This window comes from Xenopus tropicalis, chromosome 8 (genome assembly GCF_000004195.4).
Source record: "Xenopus tropicalis strain Nigerian chromosome 8, UCB_Xtro_10.0, whole genome shotgun sequence".
Lineage (NCBI taxonomy): Eukaryota > Metazoa > Chordata > Amphibia > Anura > Pipidae > Xenopus > Xenopus tropicalis.
In genome coordinates this window covers 71,356,297-71,374,175 of record NC_030684.2, presented here as the reverse complement: position 1 = coordinate 71,374,175, position 17,879 = coordinate 71,356,297, and the positions used below count along the sequence as shown (strand labels likewise).

At 39.5% G+C, this 17,879-nt stretch overlaps 2 protein-coding genes across 2 annotated transcripts; one reads left to right on the top strand and one right to left on the bottom strand.

The window, feature by feature from the left end:
* The first annotated feature begins 1,564 nt into the window (after window positions 1-1,564).
* Window positions 1,565-6,365, top strand: ovol3 (ovo-like zinc finger 3). Its single transcript, XM_018096924.2, has 4 exons — window positions 1,565-1,670; window positions 4,565-4,620; window positions 5,445-5,607; window positions 5,699-6,365. Exons 1-4 carry the CDS (start codon window positions 1,571-1,573, stop codon window positions 5,998-6,000), a joined length of 621 nt encoding a protein of 206 aa, XP_017952413.1. The 5' UTR covers window positions 1,565-1,570; the 3' UTR covers window positions 6,001-6,365.
* Window positions 6,042-9,278, bottom strand: polr2i (polymerase (RNA) II subunit I). Its single transcript, XM_002932615.5, has 6 exons — window positions 9,099-9,278; window positions 8,251-8,305; window positions 7,843-7,916; window positions 6,762-6,836; window positions 6,428-6,479; window positions 6,042-6,241 (listed from the first exon to the last, which is right to left on the bottom strand). The coding sequence occupies exons 1-6, from the start codon at window positions 9,155-9,157 to the stop codon at window positions 6,179-6,181; spliced, it is 378 nt and encodes a 125-aa protein (XP_002932661.1). The 5' UTR covers window positions 9,158-9,278; the 3' UTR covers window positions 6,042-6,178.
* Between the last annotated feature and the right edge of the window lie 8,601 nt (window positions 9,279-17,879).

The window sequence follows — 17,879 nt, the reverse complement described above, 5'->3', positions numbered from 1 at the left end:
GGTAAGCGGTTAAAGTCACTTGGGGGTGCCTAACATTTTGGCACCCCCAAGTGACTTTGACTTTCGTTTCCCTTTAAGGCAAGCTTTGTATCACACCAAAATATTTTGTATGTGCCAGAATGGAGGACCTGATATACATGCCCATGCACTGGTTATACAATTAGATGGTGAGGAAGAAGGGAGAAAGTAAGTGCTGAATGGAAAGTGAAAGTAATTGTCTGCCCAGCCTCTATGCTTAAGGCATTATATGATTGACAGGTGGGACTTTTATAATGGGTATGGATGTGTGAATAAAAAAGTGAATTTGGGTTTCATGTTTAGTTTGAAAAGGACTTCTATTTTACAGCTTTTCATGTCTGAATAACAGGTCCCCCTTAAACCTTTCACTCTTGCTGCACTTAAAAGTTAGAATACCAACCCTGAATTCATCGTGAGAGAATCATCTCTCAGACTCTTCAGAAATAAAGACTACCAATTCTGGCACTTATAATGTAGTGAGTGCCACTTTAACCTGCAGCCCTTTATATCCTCCTATTTGTGCCTTTAAGTTACTTACCCACTTAGATTGTAAGCTCTATGGGGCTTGGACCTCTGTTAAGAACCATTCTCCATTACAAATTTTAATGCATGACTTTGTGCTTTTACAGAAATAAGTGTAAGTGTAATCTGCTACCATTAACAACATCATGTCTAACCTGCTGCCACCCAGCTGTTGGTGGACTACAACTCACATCACCTCACCGCCAGCCATAGTTTCTTTCTCCCAACACATTAGGAGTGCAACCTACCATATATCTCTATATTCAAATATAAGCCTCAGTGCACTTCATTTTTACAGCACATTGTACCTAAACAAAACAGCACCTAGCCTGCACATTTAAACAGTTAAAACACAGAAGTTTGTTAACCAAATGCGAGCACAGGACAAAAGAACAGCTATTCAAACTAAAAGAGAAAATAGCAGCTAATAAGATCCTGTAAGCTGCAGGTCTTTATTAAGTATATTACAGCACATATTCATGAATAGTGCCCTTTTTACATTAAAAAGTTAGTTAACATTGTTAACTAGTAGAAAGCATATTGCTTGGGAATGCTAATAGAAGAAACTGTTGCTTGTCAGATGCTCCTCTATTCTATGTCTGCACAATTTGCATAGGGAGGAAGGGCCCGTTTTCTGTGTGCTGTTTGAGAAGGGAATAAAAGCTCTATATGCAAAATCCTAGGATATTCAAATTATCCGGAACAAATAATAGAAATCACTTGCTGTCCAGTCTCCAATTTCTGTGATTTTATTTTGCCTTTCTATAAAGAACTGTTGTATCACAATACAAGTGCTTCACTTTGATTTGACTGTGCTCTCGAGGACACATATTAGGTAGGTTTATCAGACATTACCCTTGTTTAAATGCTGTACAACATTTTTCTACTAGCAGCTTGCAGGCATGTAAGTTTTTTACCCCTTATTCTGATTGGGAGTTTCCATTTTTTATAACTACTGTATATTAGATGACATATACATGTATATAGGGATAATGGAAATTCAGCTTCTCTACTTTTTAGCTGCAGCACAATGCCTCGATCATTTTTAGTGAAGCGTCACCAGACTGTTATAAAATTCACAGGATGGGGGCACCTGGTTGATGCAGAAAGAGGGGACCTCTATGTTCCAGGTAAGAAGGGTATTCTATGTAAACAGTTTAAAAGTACAGATAATTTAGTGTAGTTGCTGCCACCCTGGTATTTACTAATGTGTTCTAATTTATATATATATATATATATATATATATATATATAATGTATATATATATATATATATAGACATATCTCTTCAACTTACAGTGCTGCAGAATATGTTGGCACTTTATAAAAAAATGTTAATAATAACAATAATATATATCTGTATATATAGACCCTTCACACCTGCTGATGCTTTGTATCATAAGAGGGTATTTGTAGTATCACAATACTGATATACGTTTAAGGGGGGAGTATTTGGCAATGTGACAAGTGACAGGTAAACAATACTCTGATGAAAACAGGGGAATTTAGCCAGCTAACTTATTGCACCTTCCAGAACATACTGGATTTTGTAGTTTAGAAACTGCTGTATTACTGTAATTGTAATTCAAAGTACACCCATCCTGGATCTTCCATTCAATGAATATCTCTCTTAGTGCTGTTGATGTACCCCCAGATCTATAGTCTACACCACGTTGTGTGTGATATATTGTTTGTGTTCAATAGGCATATATGTTTATACTGAATCCTTCTGTTTTCGTTGCATAGCCCCTATAATTGTACATCTCTAATGCAAACTAATCCAGTTTGCAGCGTCTTAATCCATCTGTGTTAGCAATGATAATGGAAGAGCAAATTAGATCAAAACGTATCTATTTAATGTTTGTTCTCTTTGTCTACCACCCTGGCAAAGTACTGGATATTTAAACAGGTGGGGTAGCAATACAAAACATAAAAAGAGAGACAATACCTTGTATGCCTCAAGGATGCCATGGGCCTTTGACCCTCCATTAACACTTACTTTCTTTAACTGCCACTTACATTATCATCAGTTCATTGAAAGGTACAATATGCCCCATTTAACAGTGGGAGTGTACCTGCTGAGCTTTTTATTATGCTACATTAGACCAGTAACTGTGGGGGACCTGTAAAGAGTGCCCCATAAGGATCCACATCCCCCCTGTACCCACATTTCCTGATGCATGCACACTCAGGTGTTTGGGGGTACACAGTGTGGAGGGGTGCCCCTAACTTTTTTTTGCAGGAGCAGAAAAGTCAAATAATTCCACTAAATGCATGCCAACAAACCTAGATGTAAGATTTTTGGCTTAATAATTTTTTGTAAAGTTAAATGTTGGTTTAGAAACAATCTGTTTGGGCCATTGCATCATTATGCTCCCAGTAGGAACCCTTCCTGTCTGAAACATCAGCAGTGGACAACTCCTGCATTTCTCACATGAAGGATGTCACTGTTGCCTAAGGGGATATCCACAGAACAATATGTTCCAATAATGCAGTATTGAAAGAATGATTTCCCCTTCATTATTAAGTAAAGTAATGCTACCCAGGCATTAAATGGACACTTATAACTACATCACTTTACTGCCTTGTAAAGGTAGGGAGAGCATGGCCTCAAGTGCATAACCTTGCAATCATCAAAATTAAACCCAATCTTTCAATTTGCTGTCCAGTTCACCAATTTAGTCATCTTTTTCTGCAAAACATCAACATCCTGTATGAAAATTTGTTGCATTTCATATCATCAGGAAAATTAAAGACAAGCACATAGTATTGGGATTTCAAATGTATTCAATATACTTATCCCTTTGGACCCCTTTCAAAAGTTTGTCTAACACAGGGCTATAGTTTTCAAGCTGAGAATGGAACATTGCCAATCCTCCAGTATCTCAGCACCATGCCAGATCTCAAAGAATCCTGAAAGATTAAGTAAAGTTGTTTGGCAATAACAAAACTTTTAGTACCCTGTGTGAATGTCATAAGATCCAGGACCTTTATTTACTTTCACGTTCCTCCTCTTTTGAACTTCCTCCCTAGTCAACCAGCCATCTATACTTAACAACATTGATTGTTGGTGTGATTTTAATCCCGAGTGGGTAATAATAAGATATAAGGCCTAATTTATGATTGAAAGCACAAGAGCAAAGTATTTGTTTGATTGCAAAACCTTCTATTCAGAAAAATACATGCTAAGAAAATAGCCAAAGAAAATACTGGATTCCAGGGCCGGAACTAGAGGTAGGCAGAAGAAGCACCTGCCCAGGGTGCAACAGTAAGGGGGCGCTAGGCAGGTACCTTGTTTGCCATCCCCTAGTCCGGGATCTCTTACCCCCGCTGCTCATTTAATGGCAGAGTGATTAGTGCATGTTTTAAGTGGCAAGGGAAGATTCTAGTTCAGAGACTTGAATATATGTGTTAGTGCTTTGATTAAACAGGGGTGGCATTGCAGGAGTAGGACTGAGAGGGCAGGTAGTATGATTTAAGGAAATCAGAAGTTATTTTGTCCGAAGGGAGGAAAAGCACTATAGAGATTCAGGAGTGTTAAAGGAGAGAAGCCAACAGATTTGGTGATACTGGGAATTTTTAAATAGTGAATTGAAGACTGCAGTAAGCTAAATAGAGGCTAGTATTACAGGGAAACAATTTAAATTTGTAGTTGCAAAAGTTTGGTTCTGACCATGATTTGCACCAGCAGTGCTTAACATTGACTGAAAACCCCTTTGGAAAGCTCTGGTTTGTCACTCAAAGACAGTCGTGAGTGTGCTGTGACAGATGTTAGAGTAAAATAATTAAAAATGAAGTAATGTAATTATTTAGATTTTGCAGGTCACGACAAATGCAAGTTTGGGAGGCTGCAAAGATGGGAGAAAAAAAAATTGTGACTTAATATATGAGCAGACTGTAATGACAGTTGCAAAGAATGATGGATGGGGTGTCAGAGGAAAGGAAGTGTAAATGCAAAGAAATAAAATTGTCAAAATTTGTAAGGTCGGCATCTGATTTTTCTTTTTACCTTGATCATATACAGACTCCATGTTTTTCCCATTCAAGACTGACAAACAAGCAGCATCCCCAGTTCCAGAGGTAAGATTTTTGCAATATCCTCTCAAACAGCCAAATGTTCCTATTTTATTGCATACAAATGCAAAGTGCATAGGAATTTTACTGTTGCAACAGTTGCAAGCTTCTAGCTTTACAATGTAATAAATAAGCCCCCTAGTGTGCTCAACGTGCAACATCTTTTTTGGTCTGGCTAAATGTTGAGAATCAAAGGAAAGCATGAGCAAAAGAAGTTTAGAAACCCTTGCCATTGCAAGGCAGCGTTCTAAGGTCAATACTTACAGAATCAGTTTGCTTTGTTTTGCATGTTCCTTTCTTCCCATCACTGATTTTATTTCTTCCTTCCCTCTTAAAGGGAAAGGAAAAGTTAAGTCACTTGGGGGTGCCAAAATGTTAGGCACCCCCAAGTGACTTGAATCGCTTACCTTCTACCCCGGGCTGGTGCCCCTGTTAGGAGAGAACAGCACCAGCCCGGGGTAGCAGAGTTGCTTCCTTCTTCCTGCTTCGCTGCGCGCGCATGTGCAGTAGAGTGAAAAGCCGAACTTTAACAGCGAAGTCGGCTTTTTCACTCTACTGCGCATGTGCCAGACTTGAAGTCTCAGGGAAACGAAGCCGGAAGGAGGAAGCGCATCGCCCCAGGTGCCCCGGGCTGGTGCGGTTTTCTCCTAACAGGGGCACCAGCCCGGGGCACGAGGTAAGCGATTCAAGTCACTTGGGGGTGCTTAACATTTTAGCACTCCCAAGTGACTTAGCCTTTCCTTCCCCTTTAAAGCACTGCATGTATGTAACCCTTCAGCTAACTACTATTTTTAAAATTCATAAATATTTTTTTTCTCACCATCTCCCAGGGTCCATTTTCCTGTCGTGCATGCAGGAAATGCTTTCCACTTCAGCGCATGTTAACACGTCACCAGAAATGTCACAGCATCCAGAAAAGGCATCACTGCCCATGCTGTTCAAAAGGGTTCAATGACACCTTTGACCTCAAGCGTCATATGAGAACTCATACAGGTGAGAAGATACCGTATGTGAATTGTATTCTCCTCTAGCTGCTCCTCACACCTGCTACTGCTCTTCTAACCACTGTAACTATTTCCCACAGGGATCCGCCCTTACAAATGTCCTGTGTGTGACAAGTCTTTTACTCAGCGCTGTTCTTTAGAGTCCCACTTACGCAAAATCCATGGCATCCTGCAAAATTATGCCTACCGCCAGCGCCGATCCAAGATCTATGTGTGTGAGGAATGTGGCTTCACTTCTCCCAATGCAGATAATTACACACTTCATGTTGTAGAGGTGCACCCCAACAACCCATTGCTCTCAAAAAACTTGCGAAAAAGAGGAACAGGCACATTAAGAGAGGAAATTAGTATCCTGCACCATACCACACCATACTACATTTGAAAACTTTTACACATATAGCCTCTATCTCTCCAGAATAAAAATTTAGTGAAAGGAGCAAGTGTTTATTTAAAGTAAAACATAACATTTAAAAATATAAAAACATTATTTATTTCTAAATCAGACACTATAACATATCCCAGCAAAAAACAAAACATAAGGCTATTTAAGCCTTCAACAATCACTCCGTCCAGCGATGACCGCAGTGTGGTGCTGTACATACATAATACAGTCGCATGGCATCCTAAAGAGAAAGCAACACGGTCTGTGTATTACAAATATTAGGAACACAATCAAATGCCAATAAACATGTGATGTGATGTTTGTAGCAAGTTGGGTCTGTATCTCAATAAAATAAGTAAGGTGTAGTTAGTGTCTGATTTATTGGTATGCAATAATTGGTTTTGTGGAGTATGAAGAATATACGTACCTCAGCTCTAGCACTGTGAGACTGGAAAAACACTGCTTCTTTGTGACCACACCTATGGAGCAGGGAATATTTGAAAACAAGAAGGTAAGCAAAAGACAGAAAGTTACATAAGGACCCATCTACATAGGTGCTAAATGGCGCAAGTGCAGTTTCACCAACAACCAAAAAGTTATTCGCTTTTATCAGTCTACTACCAATTAGAAAAGGAAACATTTTGGTTAATTGATTGGTTTTTATGACAACTGCACTGGCAGATTTATCACCTTTTCTTAGTAAATAGCCATTTCTCTTCCCTTAAGGGAGCCCCCCTTCTGTTTTGGTTGAAGTAACTTACTTAGAACAGGGATGATCCTCTGTACGTGGCAGGGTAGGATCCTGAGCTACATCAGCAATGATCTGGGTTAGCTCACTATGGAAGAGGGATAGCAATGAGTCAAGAAAAACCAAACTAAAACTGGCTATGCATAGGCTTCCACGGCTATATTAGTCACTTTTTTTGTTATCTAACACAGGGAAATTATTGTACGGTTTGGCATTCTGATATTACAGTTTAATTAAACATCTGAAGGGTTGATATAATTTTGTTTACATTTTTAGGTAAAAGAAGCGTTGGAGTAAAGTTTTCAGCTTCAAGGATACAATCCTGGCAATACTAGGCTACAGCTCTCAATATGCTTTAGCCCTTCATAATACACTGAAGAACAATACTCCCGTCTATTTACTTTTTGGCTATGCGTGCAATAATTCCTTTCTGTGCACATTTTACAATATGTGTGGGCATTTTTAAAAATAGTGTGCTCAAGTCAGAATAGATACAGAAATGTGTTCTTTAAATGCCCAAAAATGTGTTTTGTGCTGGCTTCATTGAGCACATAGCTTAGGGTAAACATTGTTGGAAAATTATGGGAATTAAAGTACAGCAAAAAAAACCTTAGATGACAACCTTATAAATATGGAAGTGAAGGCAAACTGAAACTGCGGCCTGAGTCAGTAACACCTTCAGAGACTACAGGAAAAAGCCCATAGATAGCAGTTCACATCCTTTTAGATGTTATTATTTCATTTAGACATATAGAAAAAAATATATTAAGGTATACTGGAAAGTTATGTGACAAAAAAAATAGAAAATATTATTTCCTATGACAAAATACTTGCAAATACAAGCAACAGTATTACAAAAAAACAGAGAAGAAACAAGAGTACAAACAATACAGATGGAATAACAGAATTTATGCACTTGGACCAATAATACTTTATAAAGAAATTATATTATAGGCTTCCAACAATAACAAATAAGCACCCAGACTAGTATCTCAACACATTTTAAACTGTTCATTGTTCAATAAATTAATCTCTATCTCTCTAGAAGCCTTTTTTTGAGCATTCTGCCTGGTGTATGTACATTCAGTACTCACTCAATTTCATGTGTAATCTTATTCACATATATGCAGCTGTTATCGGCCTCCTGTTGGTAATCACAATTCCGGCACTGTAAGTAAAATAAACATTTGAATGACTGCGCTCTAAAAATTCCAATTGCTGGTATGTAGTTAAATGGGTACTTAAATGGTAAAAGACATTTTTTAGTCAAAGAATGTCTGGCAGAGTGAACAAAGGGATGATTGACTCAAACTTACCAACATAAAGCAGCCATACAGGCAACAATATTTATGGCTTATCTAAAAATTTACACCAGTTATCTATTTTAAAACAAAGTAAATAATGTAAAAGTGATATTTCCACACATATATTAGCATCGTGCATGTTGGTAAATCACCTCACGAATGTATGTTTTTACTTAACATATTTAATGTTTAATTTACCGCATAAAGGAGGATCCGGTTTTCTTTATCCTCTTTAGGATACAACATGTTGTTGCTACAAGAGAAAGAAAAATGAGTTCTGTGAATAACATATTCCTTGTCCAAACAAATCAACCAAAGGAGCAGATATTTGTGAAAAATACCAAGAGGTTTTTTTTGTAGCTGAGACATATTTACTTGGCTCACCATTTAAAGACATAATTTACAGTAAAAAATGCTCTAAAGTATGCATTTCTACACCAAAGTACATTCAGTCCATAACTTACATATTCACTACACCATTTTATCTTGCCCAGGAGGTCCTGAATGCATTCACCAGTGAAGAACACCCCATGATCCATTAGCTTGTGTAAACCATACATTGGCATACACTGGTATTAAAATTATGTGATGGCAGTATACTTCTTACACAGGGGGCTAAAATATTGTTATATAAGCCAGTCTTTCATACAGATTGAGCACTGGTAGTTATTTATAGTAATGGGGCCTAAGGCAAACATGACTTTGCAGGGAGCTATTGTTCAATCAATTGGTGGTTTTTTTACCATGAAGTTTAACTCCCATCAGCCTCTGGTTTGGGGGATTCAACAACAGCTAAAGAATTTCTGTGGCCTCTTACTGCTTTCCCACAACCCTGTGCTGCCAGCATGGACCCATAGCACAGTCAAGCACTTGGCAACATGCAATCTTCATAAAGCTCCGTGTTCCCTTTTGAAAACATATGGAATCAACTTCAGTGTCGCAAATAAAACTAGCTTTTCTTGTACTTAGAGTTCATGACCGGTTGGCCAAATAACGGTGCTCTCTATCTCCTGTTGGAGCGGGAGCCGAGGAATAATATAACTCACCATTCCTGGCAAAATCGGATCCCCACAAATCCAGGCTCATACGAACCATCAGCTTCCATGGCTTTGTTCTCCGGAAGCTGAAACGTTCACGTGATGTGCTACACCCAATAGCCTGCCCTGATTCTGGAACGCAAAGATGAGGTCAAAACTATGCGCTGGCGCATGTCTTGTTGTCTGTGCGACGCTAGCGTTTCTGCCTGTCATAAACTTCTATCCGACGTTATTAGCTAGTTTAACGTGGGCACTTGTGTTGAAAAACGTAACAAAATGTTCCTAAAATGTAGCCTGTAATTATTACTGACTTTGGAAGGTTAGCGCTTTGACACTATTGGGCTTTTTAATGTTTAATATGTTATAAAATTGCAAATTCCTTAGCAACATATTAATTAGTCTGTATCTTTTATTCTGTTTTTAAATACTTTGTATTTGCTGTTTTAGTCTGTTTCTTTGACCTGAGTCACTGTCCGACCCTGGCATCCAAAAGAACTATTCTTAGGCTTTGGTTTTGTTGTTGCTGCTTTTTGTTACTTATCTTTCTCGCCTCTACCCTATTTATTTTCCAGTCTCTTATTCAAACCACTGCCTATTTGCTAAGTTAAATTGGACCCTAGCTACCAGATAGCTGTTGAAATCCCACTTTGGAGAGCTGCTGAACAAAAAGATAAATCAAAAAACATGTTTTGCAAATTGTCTTGGACTACATCATAGTAAAAGTTAATATAAATTTGAACCTTTCCTTGTAACTATAGTTGCATGAATCTTCTGTCCCACCTGAAGGCCTAATGTGCTTGGCTTGGTGCTCTGCCTGGCATACTTTGAAATTAGAAATATTAAGGGCCAAGATAGGCTTGCTAAGTTGTTCAATTAATACCTTTGTGTCAGTTTTTTTATTACTTTAAAAATGGATAAAAGTGCCATTAAGTAAGACAGTTGCTCAATGTGTCTGAGAACTTTTGCTGATTTATCTAATTATGTTTTGTCTGCAATGATATTCCTAGTAAGGGAACTAGGCAGCTGAATGGTGAATTGGATGTTTATGTTGCTTCTCCAATATAAAGTTTCTCTCCATATCCAGCATGTATCACCCATTCCCTTGGACCTTATTCAGTGCACTTGTGCGTATGGTCGCCACCTTTTCTGGGAAAAGCACTGATCTTCCAATTGTTTCTTACTTATAAATAACATTGTCTTTAAGTTGCATGTTTACTGGCTCCTTTTATTTTATTAATGTATTGTTCCCTACTGGTAATGTATTTTTTTAAAGGGGATGTTCACCTTTATGTTCACTTTTAGCATGGTATTATTATTAATAACATTTATAAAGCGCCAACATATTCCGCAGCGCTGTACAATAAGTGGGTTTCATACATTGGACATACAGAGTAACATATAAAGCAATCAATAACCGATACAAGAGGTGAAGGGAGCCCTGTCCAAACGAGCTTATAATCTATAAGGTGAAAGGGTTGAGACACAAGGTTTGGGAATAGGCATGACCAGAGTTGTGAGAGGTGTGGCACAGGGTATTACTTTTAGCAGCACACTGAGGTTATGTTAATCTAGATTAGGTTAAACTTCTCTAAATAAATGCGTTTTTAGAGATCTCTTGAAGGCAGAGAGATTGGGAGAAAGTCTGACAGTTTGTGGTAGCAAATTCCAGAGAAGGGGGGCAGTCCTTGCAAAGTCTTGAATGCGAGCGTGTGAGGAGGGAATGAGAGAGGAGTTGAGGAGCAGGTCAGTAGAGGAGCGTAACAAGCGGGTTGGATGGTACCTAGAGATGAGTTCAGAGATGTAGGGTGGGGCAGAGTTATGAACTGCTTTGAATGTGAGAGTCATTAGTTTGAATTTTATCCTGGATGGTAGGGGAAGCCAGTGCAGAGATTGGCAGAGCGGCACGGCAGAGGAGAAGCGGTTAGAGAGGTGTATGAGCCTGGCAGCAGTATTCATTATGGACTGGAGTGGGGACAGTCTTTGGAGGGGAAAGCCAATTAATAGGGAGTTACAGTAGTCCAGGCGAGATATGATGAGAGAGTGAATCAGAATTTTGGCAGCATCTTGGGTGATAAATGATCGTATTTTGGAAATATTTCTTAATTGAAAGTGACATGATTTGATTAGTGACTGGATATGAGGAGTGAAGGACAGGGCGGAATCAAGGATAACCCCAAGGCACCGGGCTTGGGAAGATGGGGTGATGGTAAAATTGTTAACTGTTATTGATACCTCGGCAACAATGTGGGCGTTGGATGGGGGAAAGAGAACCAATTCAGTCTTAGAGAGGTTTAATTTAAGGTAACGTTGGGACATCCAAGTGGAGATAGCGGACAGGCAGGAAGAGACACGCGTTAGAAGCTCTGGGTTGAGATTAGGAGAGGAAAGATAGATCTGAGTATCTTCAGCATAGAGGTGGTACTGAAAGCCAAAAGAATTGATTAATTTTCCAAGTGAGGAGGTATAGAGAGAAAATAGTAGGGGGCCCAGGACAGAGCCTTTAGGAACCCCGACAGAAGGAGGCAAGGGAGAAGACGATTCACCATTGTAAGATATACTGAAGGATCGATCTGAGAGATAAGATGAAATCCAGGATAGGGCAGTGTCACGAAGGCCAAGAGAGCGGAGAGACAGGAGGAGAAGAGGGTGATCCACAGTGTCAAAAGCAGCCGAGAGATCGAGAAGTATTAGTAGCGAGTAGTGTTTTTTGGCTTTAGCTGTACAATAAGTGGGTTTCATATATTGGACATACAGAGTAACATATAAAGCAATCAATAACTGATACAATAGGTGAAATGGTATAGATGGATTTACACTAAGCAACTTTTCAATGAATGTATTTATTTGATATGTTTTAGAATATTTAGTATGCCTATTCCAAACTGCAACTGAAAATGCAATATGGTTGGTCGCTGACTGGGCAACCAAAAAACAATGAATGTTAGGTTATTGCTATACCTATTTTTAATGACTTATATTTTTTAGGTCCTGTTTTATTGATCTTCCATTCAGACTTTAAAATAGCTGCGTGGTTACTAGGGTAATTCAGCCCTTGCAACAGGGTAGTTTAAATTGTAAGCCTAACAGTTGCAGAACAAAATATGTACATTTTTTTAAAATCCCCCCCAAAAGATGCAAGTAGTCTTAGTATACTGCTGTCCACATTATACTAAAATGTAATATCAAGGTTAACTACCTGTTTAATGTACCACTCTGTGCAGAAAAGTAGCACTATGTTAATAAAAATATACATAGACAATGGAAAATCAATTCCAAACTTGCTTAAAAAGTGCCATTTGTGTTTTTGGTGATAATTGCTGGTGTAGGCAAGGAAACATAAGTTCTTTCAACTAATGTACAGAAATTGCCCATGCCTAGTTACAGGTGTTTTAAAACACACTGTAGCTTTGGAACAAGCTATATTTTACTAACCTGTTAACTATTAGTATTGTTTTTTTGTTTGTGAGAGGGGGATATTTCTACAACTCTTCATGTTTCAGGCCCAGTAGATTATATAGTAACATAGTAACATAGTAAGTTGGGTTGAAAAAAGACATACATCCATCAAGTTCAACCATAATACCTATATATAACCTGTCTAACTACTAGTTGATCCAGAGGAAGGCAAAAAACCCCATCTGAAGCCTCTCTAATTTGCCGCAGAGGGGAAAAAATTCCTTCCTGACTCCAAGATGGCAATCGGACCAGTCCCTGGATCAACTAGTACTAAGAGCTATCTCCCATAACCCTGTATTCCCTCACTTGCTAAGAATCCATCCAGCCCCTTCTTAAAGTTATATAATGTATCAGCCAGAACTTCACAGCTCTCACTGTAAAAAATCCTTTCCGAATGTTTAAATGGAACCTCCCTTCTTCTAAACGGAGTGGGTGCCCTCGTGTCCGTTGGAAGGACCTACTGGTAAATAAAACATTAGAAAGGTTATTATATCATCCCTTTATATATTTATACATAGTTATCATGTCACCTCTTAAGCGCCTCTTCTCCAGTGTAAACAGACCCAACTTGGCCAGTCTTTCTTCATAACTGAGACTTTCCATACCCTTTACCAGCTTAGTTGCCCTTCTCTGGACCCTCTCTAACTCAATAATGTCCCGTTTAAGCACTGGAGACCAAAACTGAACAGCATATTCTAGATGGGGCCTTACCAGTGCTCTGTAAAGGGGAAGAATAACCCCCTCCTCCCGTGAATCTATACCCCTTTTAATACAGCTCAAAACCTTGTTTGCCCTTGCAGCTGCTGCCTGGCATTGCTTGCTACAGCCAAGTTTATTATCTCCAAGGACTCCAAGGTCCTTCTCCATTATGGATTTGCCTAGTGCAGTCCCATTAAGGGTATACGGGGCTTGCATATTTTTACACCCCAGGTGCATGACCTTACATTTATCCACATTAAATCTCATCTGCCACTTAGCTGCCCAGATTGCCAGTTGGTCAAGATCCTGCTGCAGGGATGTCACATCCTGGATAGAATTTACTGGTCTGCAGATTTTTGTGTCATCTGCAAACACTGATACATTACTCATAATACCCTCCCCTAAGTCATTTATGAACAAATTAAACAAAAGTGGACCCAGTACAGAACCCTGAGGGACCCCACTGAGAACCTTATTCCAAGTAGAGAATGTACCATTAACAACCACCCTCTGTACCCGATCCTGTAGCCAGTTTTCTATCCATGTGCAAACGACTTCACTAAGACCAATAGACCTTAGCTTAGAAAGCAGTCGTTTGTGGGGAACGGTATCAAATGCTTTGGCAAAATCCAAATAGATTATATCTACTGCATCCCCACTGTCCAGCTTCTTACTTACCACATCATAAAAAGCAATTAAATTGGTCTGACATGACCTGTCATGCTCATAATGGCATTCTCCAGTACATAATTTTGTATGTGATCCCTTAACAAGCCTTCAAATAACTTGCCCACCACGGATGTTGAAGCAGAAGGAATAATCTGAGGTGGGTGCCAAGTTGTTGGCTTTCCCTAACAAGTATTTCTGTACTGTTCGTGCACTCGCCCAGGCAAGATCCTGGGAAACCAGAACAATATGTAGTTCCATTGTCTTGTAAGAACAGGAAAAATATGTTGTTAGTTTTATAACTTAGAAATTTTATGACTGCAGCAGGCCACGTACTCTTGTTTCTTCCCACACTTTGAAAATATACAGGCAGGTTTATTGGCTCCTGATGAAATGAACATGTTTTGGACATATGGGCAGGGACTAATGTGAATCATGAACAATCTGTTTAAAGCGTTTTGCAAATGCATGGGTGCTAAATAATTAAAGGGACAGTAACACCAAAAAATGAAAGTGTATAAAAGTAATTACTATATAATGTAATGCTGCCCTGTACTGGTACAACTGGTGTTTTTTCCATAGAAAGACTACTATAGTTTATATAATAAAGCTTCTGTGTAGCCACGGGGGCAGCCATTTACAGGAGAAAAGACACAGGTTACTTAGCAGATAACAGATAAAACCCCATTATATTCTACAAAGCTTATCTGTTATCTGCTATGTGCCTGTGCCTTTTCTCTTTTTCCCCAGCTTCAATGGCTGCCCCCGTGTTGAAATAGCAGCTCATTTATATAAACTATAGTAGCGTTTCTGTTGCAAACTTACCAGTTTTACCAGCGCAGGGCAACTGTACATTATATTTTAATTACTTTAAAACACTTTCATTTTTTGGTGTTACTGTTCCTTTAAAGGATAATAACACCCCTTCCAGCAGCGAATAAGAACAACAAATTTGCATATTATCCCCACTAGGGGGCACTATATACAGTTTTTAGAAAATTGCCTTGCATAAGCTGTGCTCTGTGTGCTTTGCAGGTTAAGTACTAGTCGATACACTAAGTAAAAACATGTATGTGTTTGTGTGTGTCTATATACATATATATACATATTTACATTTTCACAATAGTTCCCCTTTAAACGTTCTTCTGCCCTAATAACCTCTTCATTTACACGACTACAGGACTTAACCAGAGCATTTTCCTACCTGTGGAATTCATTACCACATGGCATTAGACACTCCCAAACCCTAAAGTTTTATATGTTCCTTTAAAACTCTTCTCTGTGAAACTTACACACATACCTAATCACCTCTAGCAAGTAATCACATCTTATAGCACATCAGATTCTACTCATCACATTCTCTTTACCCATTATCTCCACACGACCATAACACTGATAATATTTCTTCAATATATATTCCCCTACAGCTACATATTTTTATACCTTGTGTGGGCCCTTGTTACCTAATCAGTATGTTTGTCAGTTATTATGTACCCATATGTACAGCACTGCTGAACATGTTGACATTTTATAAATAAATGTATAAATAATCTTGATGGGATGTAGATCTGGGCTTTGACTTTTTTCCCAGCCATTTCTTGGTGGTTTTACTGCAAAACAAAAATGAGGAGAATGGTCAATGTACATTCCCCGGTCGCTTATTTCATCAGTAATTTAGTACCTGTGCAAGTACCATTACCTTAGACTTATTCATCCCTTGCTTGTGGCTTTTAAAGAATAGAGATTGCCCAGACCAACACCCATTTTTAATATTAACATTAAAGGGGCTGGTGTTGGGGTGTTACAGCCACATGGAAGTTTGGCCATTCTTCCAGCAGAATAATTGCAAAAGTATATTTACAAAAACAGGGGTTTAAGTTACAAAGCTATGATCATGAACTTGCCAAGCCACCCACCATGTCAAAGTAAACCCCACATGGTGATTCTAACTGTTAAGGCTGGCACCTCCCTGTATGGCAGTATTTCTTGGGATAAGTGTCCAGGCCCGGATTTGTGGAGAGGTCACAAAGGCCCGGGCCTAGGGCGGCAGAAGTTTAGGGGCGGCATGCCGCCCCGCCGCAAGAAAATTTTTAAATTTGGCTCCCATACGGAGCAGTCGGGACCTCTCCCCACTGCTCAGTATGGGAGTTTAAAGTAGCGCATGCGCACTCGCGGGGGGGGGGGGGTTATCGCGTGTTTGCGCATGCGCACCGGGGGGGTGCATTTGCGCATGCGCACGAGTGGAGGGGGGGCGACGTACAGGGGCGGCCTCGGGGCGCCCAGAACAGAAATCCGGCCCTGTAAGTGTCTCCTGACCAAGGAACTGGTTTGAGGGCTTAAAGGAGAAAGAAAGGTAAAAACTAAGTAAGCTTTATCATAAAGGTCTATGTAAATACAGCCATAAGCACTCACAGAAACACTGCACTGACTTCTCTGAAAAAAGATTAGTTGTGTCTGTAATTCCTGTGCCAGAGACACGCAGCTTTCTGTTCTCTGCTCTTTCCTGCTCCCCCTTCCCTGAAGAATGCTAAGAACTCACTCCCCCCCTTAGGAATCTGGATCTGAGCCAATCAGCAGGAAGCTGACTCGTAGTCTAACTAACTGAGCATGTTCAGTTTGGTCTGCATGTCTGTGCAGGAGTGAGGCATTATGGGAACTTTCTTTACACAGCTCAGCGTTTTTTCTTCCTGTTTGGCTTCTGATCATCTGAACAGGTGAAATATGGGGAGACTTAAGGGCACTATTGAGACAACTGAAGCCTGCAGCTTGAGAATAACTCTTTATAAGCCTTTCCTTCTCCTTTAATCCCCTTCAGCCATAGGCTTTTATAGGAGAGATATTGAGAAGACCACAGCATTGGTTTCACAGACTTATTCATCCCTTGCTTGTGGCTTTTAAAGAATAGAGATTGCCCAGACCAACACCCATTTTAAATATTAACATTAAAGGGGCTGGTGTTGGGGTGTTACAGCCACATGGAAGTTTGGCCATTCTTCCAGCAGAATAATTGCAAAAGTACAGAAATACACAAAAAATGGGTGTTGGTCAGGGCTATCCTTTGCCAGACATAGGCATTTATAACCTTCTTTTAAAGGCATAAGAAAACTCTTCAGTCTAGGCATGACTATATCACACAGTTCAACAACAAAGAGCAGACCAAACTAAATGTCTAAGGTTTAAATAAGATTGGTTTCTTGAAGATCCTCTCTAACAATATTATTAGCATTTGCACCCGAGTCTAATTTTAGCTATTTCAGTTAGTGATAAGTGTAGGGGTGTCATTACTGTTTCCACATGCAAAACTTGCATTTATGTTTATTTAAATTACACAATGAACTACAGAATGTAAACGCTCCATGATATTTCTTATATTATATTTTTCTAGTAATGTTATTAAAATGAAGATCAAATTGCTATATGTTGAAAAAGTCAAAACTTTCCAAGGAGTGTACTTACCTTTTTTCACGTGTATATACTGTAAACTAGCGGGATCCAGGACAGACACTTTCTTGGCTTTAAGGCAGTTTATTTACACAGGGGGGGCCATTTCAGCATACAAAACAAATCATAAAAATAGACACATTAGATTAGTTCCCTCACTAACCTGGGCCCCTTGTGCACTACCAGTGGGAAAACACAAATGTTGGGGTCACCCCTGTACTCACAACACTTCTGGGGAATTAGCTCAGCCTCCTGGCTTTCCTTTCAGCTCCTTAGATCCTCAGTCTCTTGGCAGCTTTCTCAATTCTGGGCTCCCTCTGCGTCTGGCAGTGGCAGGCAGCACCCCCAGCCCCTCTGGGAGTCCTGACACAGCTTCCTGCCCTGTGCCCTGCTCTGAGAGAGTGTCTCACACCTGCCTATACAATTAAATACCTTTTCCACAGGACAGCCTTCCTGTGGAAAGTAAGCTCCAATAGGTGAGCTGGACTACTGGAATGGATCGCCTGATCTAGAACCCTATAGCTTTCA

Excerpts from the sequence above, each read along its gene's own strand:
- ovol3 (XM_018096924.2), top strand. The coding sequence starts at position 1,571 with ATGCCTCGATCATTTTTAGTGAAGCGTCACCAGACTGTTATAAAATTC. Across the intron at positions 1,671-4,564 it reads AGGGGACCTCTATGTTCCAG|ACTCCATGTTTTTCCCATTC; the intron begins GTAAGAAGGGTA and ends GATCATATACAG. Across the intron at positions 4,621-5,444 it reads CAGCATCCCCAGTTCCAGAG|GGTCCATTTTCCTGTCGTGC; the intron begins GTAAGATTTTTG and ends ACCATCTCCCAG.
- polr2i (XM_002932615.5), bottom strand. The coding sequence starts at position 9,157 with ATGGAAGCTGATGGTTCGTATGAGCCTGGATTTGTGGGGATCCGATTT. Across the intron at positions 6,480-6,761 it reads GAGGATCATCCCTGTTCTAA|GTGTGGTCACAAAGAAGCAG; the intron begins GTAAGTTACTTC and ends CCTGCTCCATAG. Across the intron at positions 6,242-6,427 it reads CTCACAGTGCTAGAGCTGAG|GATGCCATGCGACTGTATTA; the intron begins GTACGTATATTC and ends CTTTCTCTTTAG.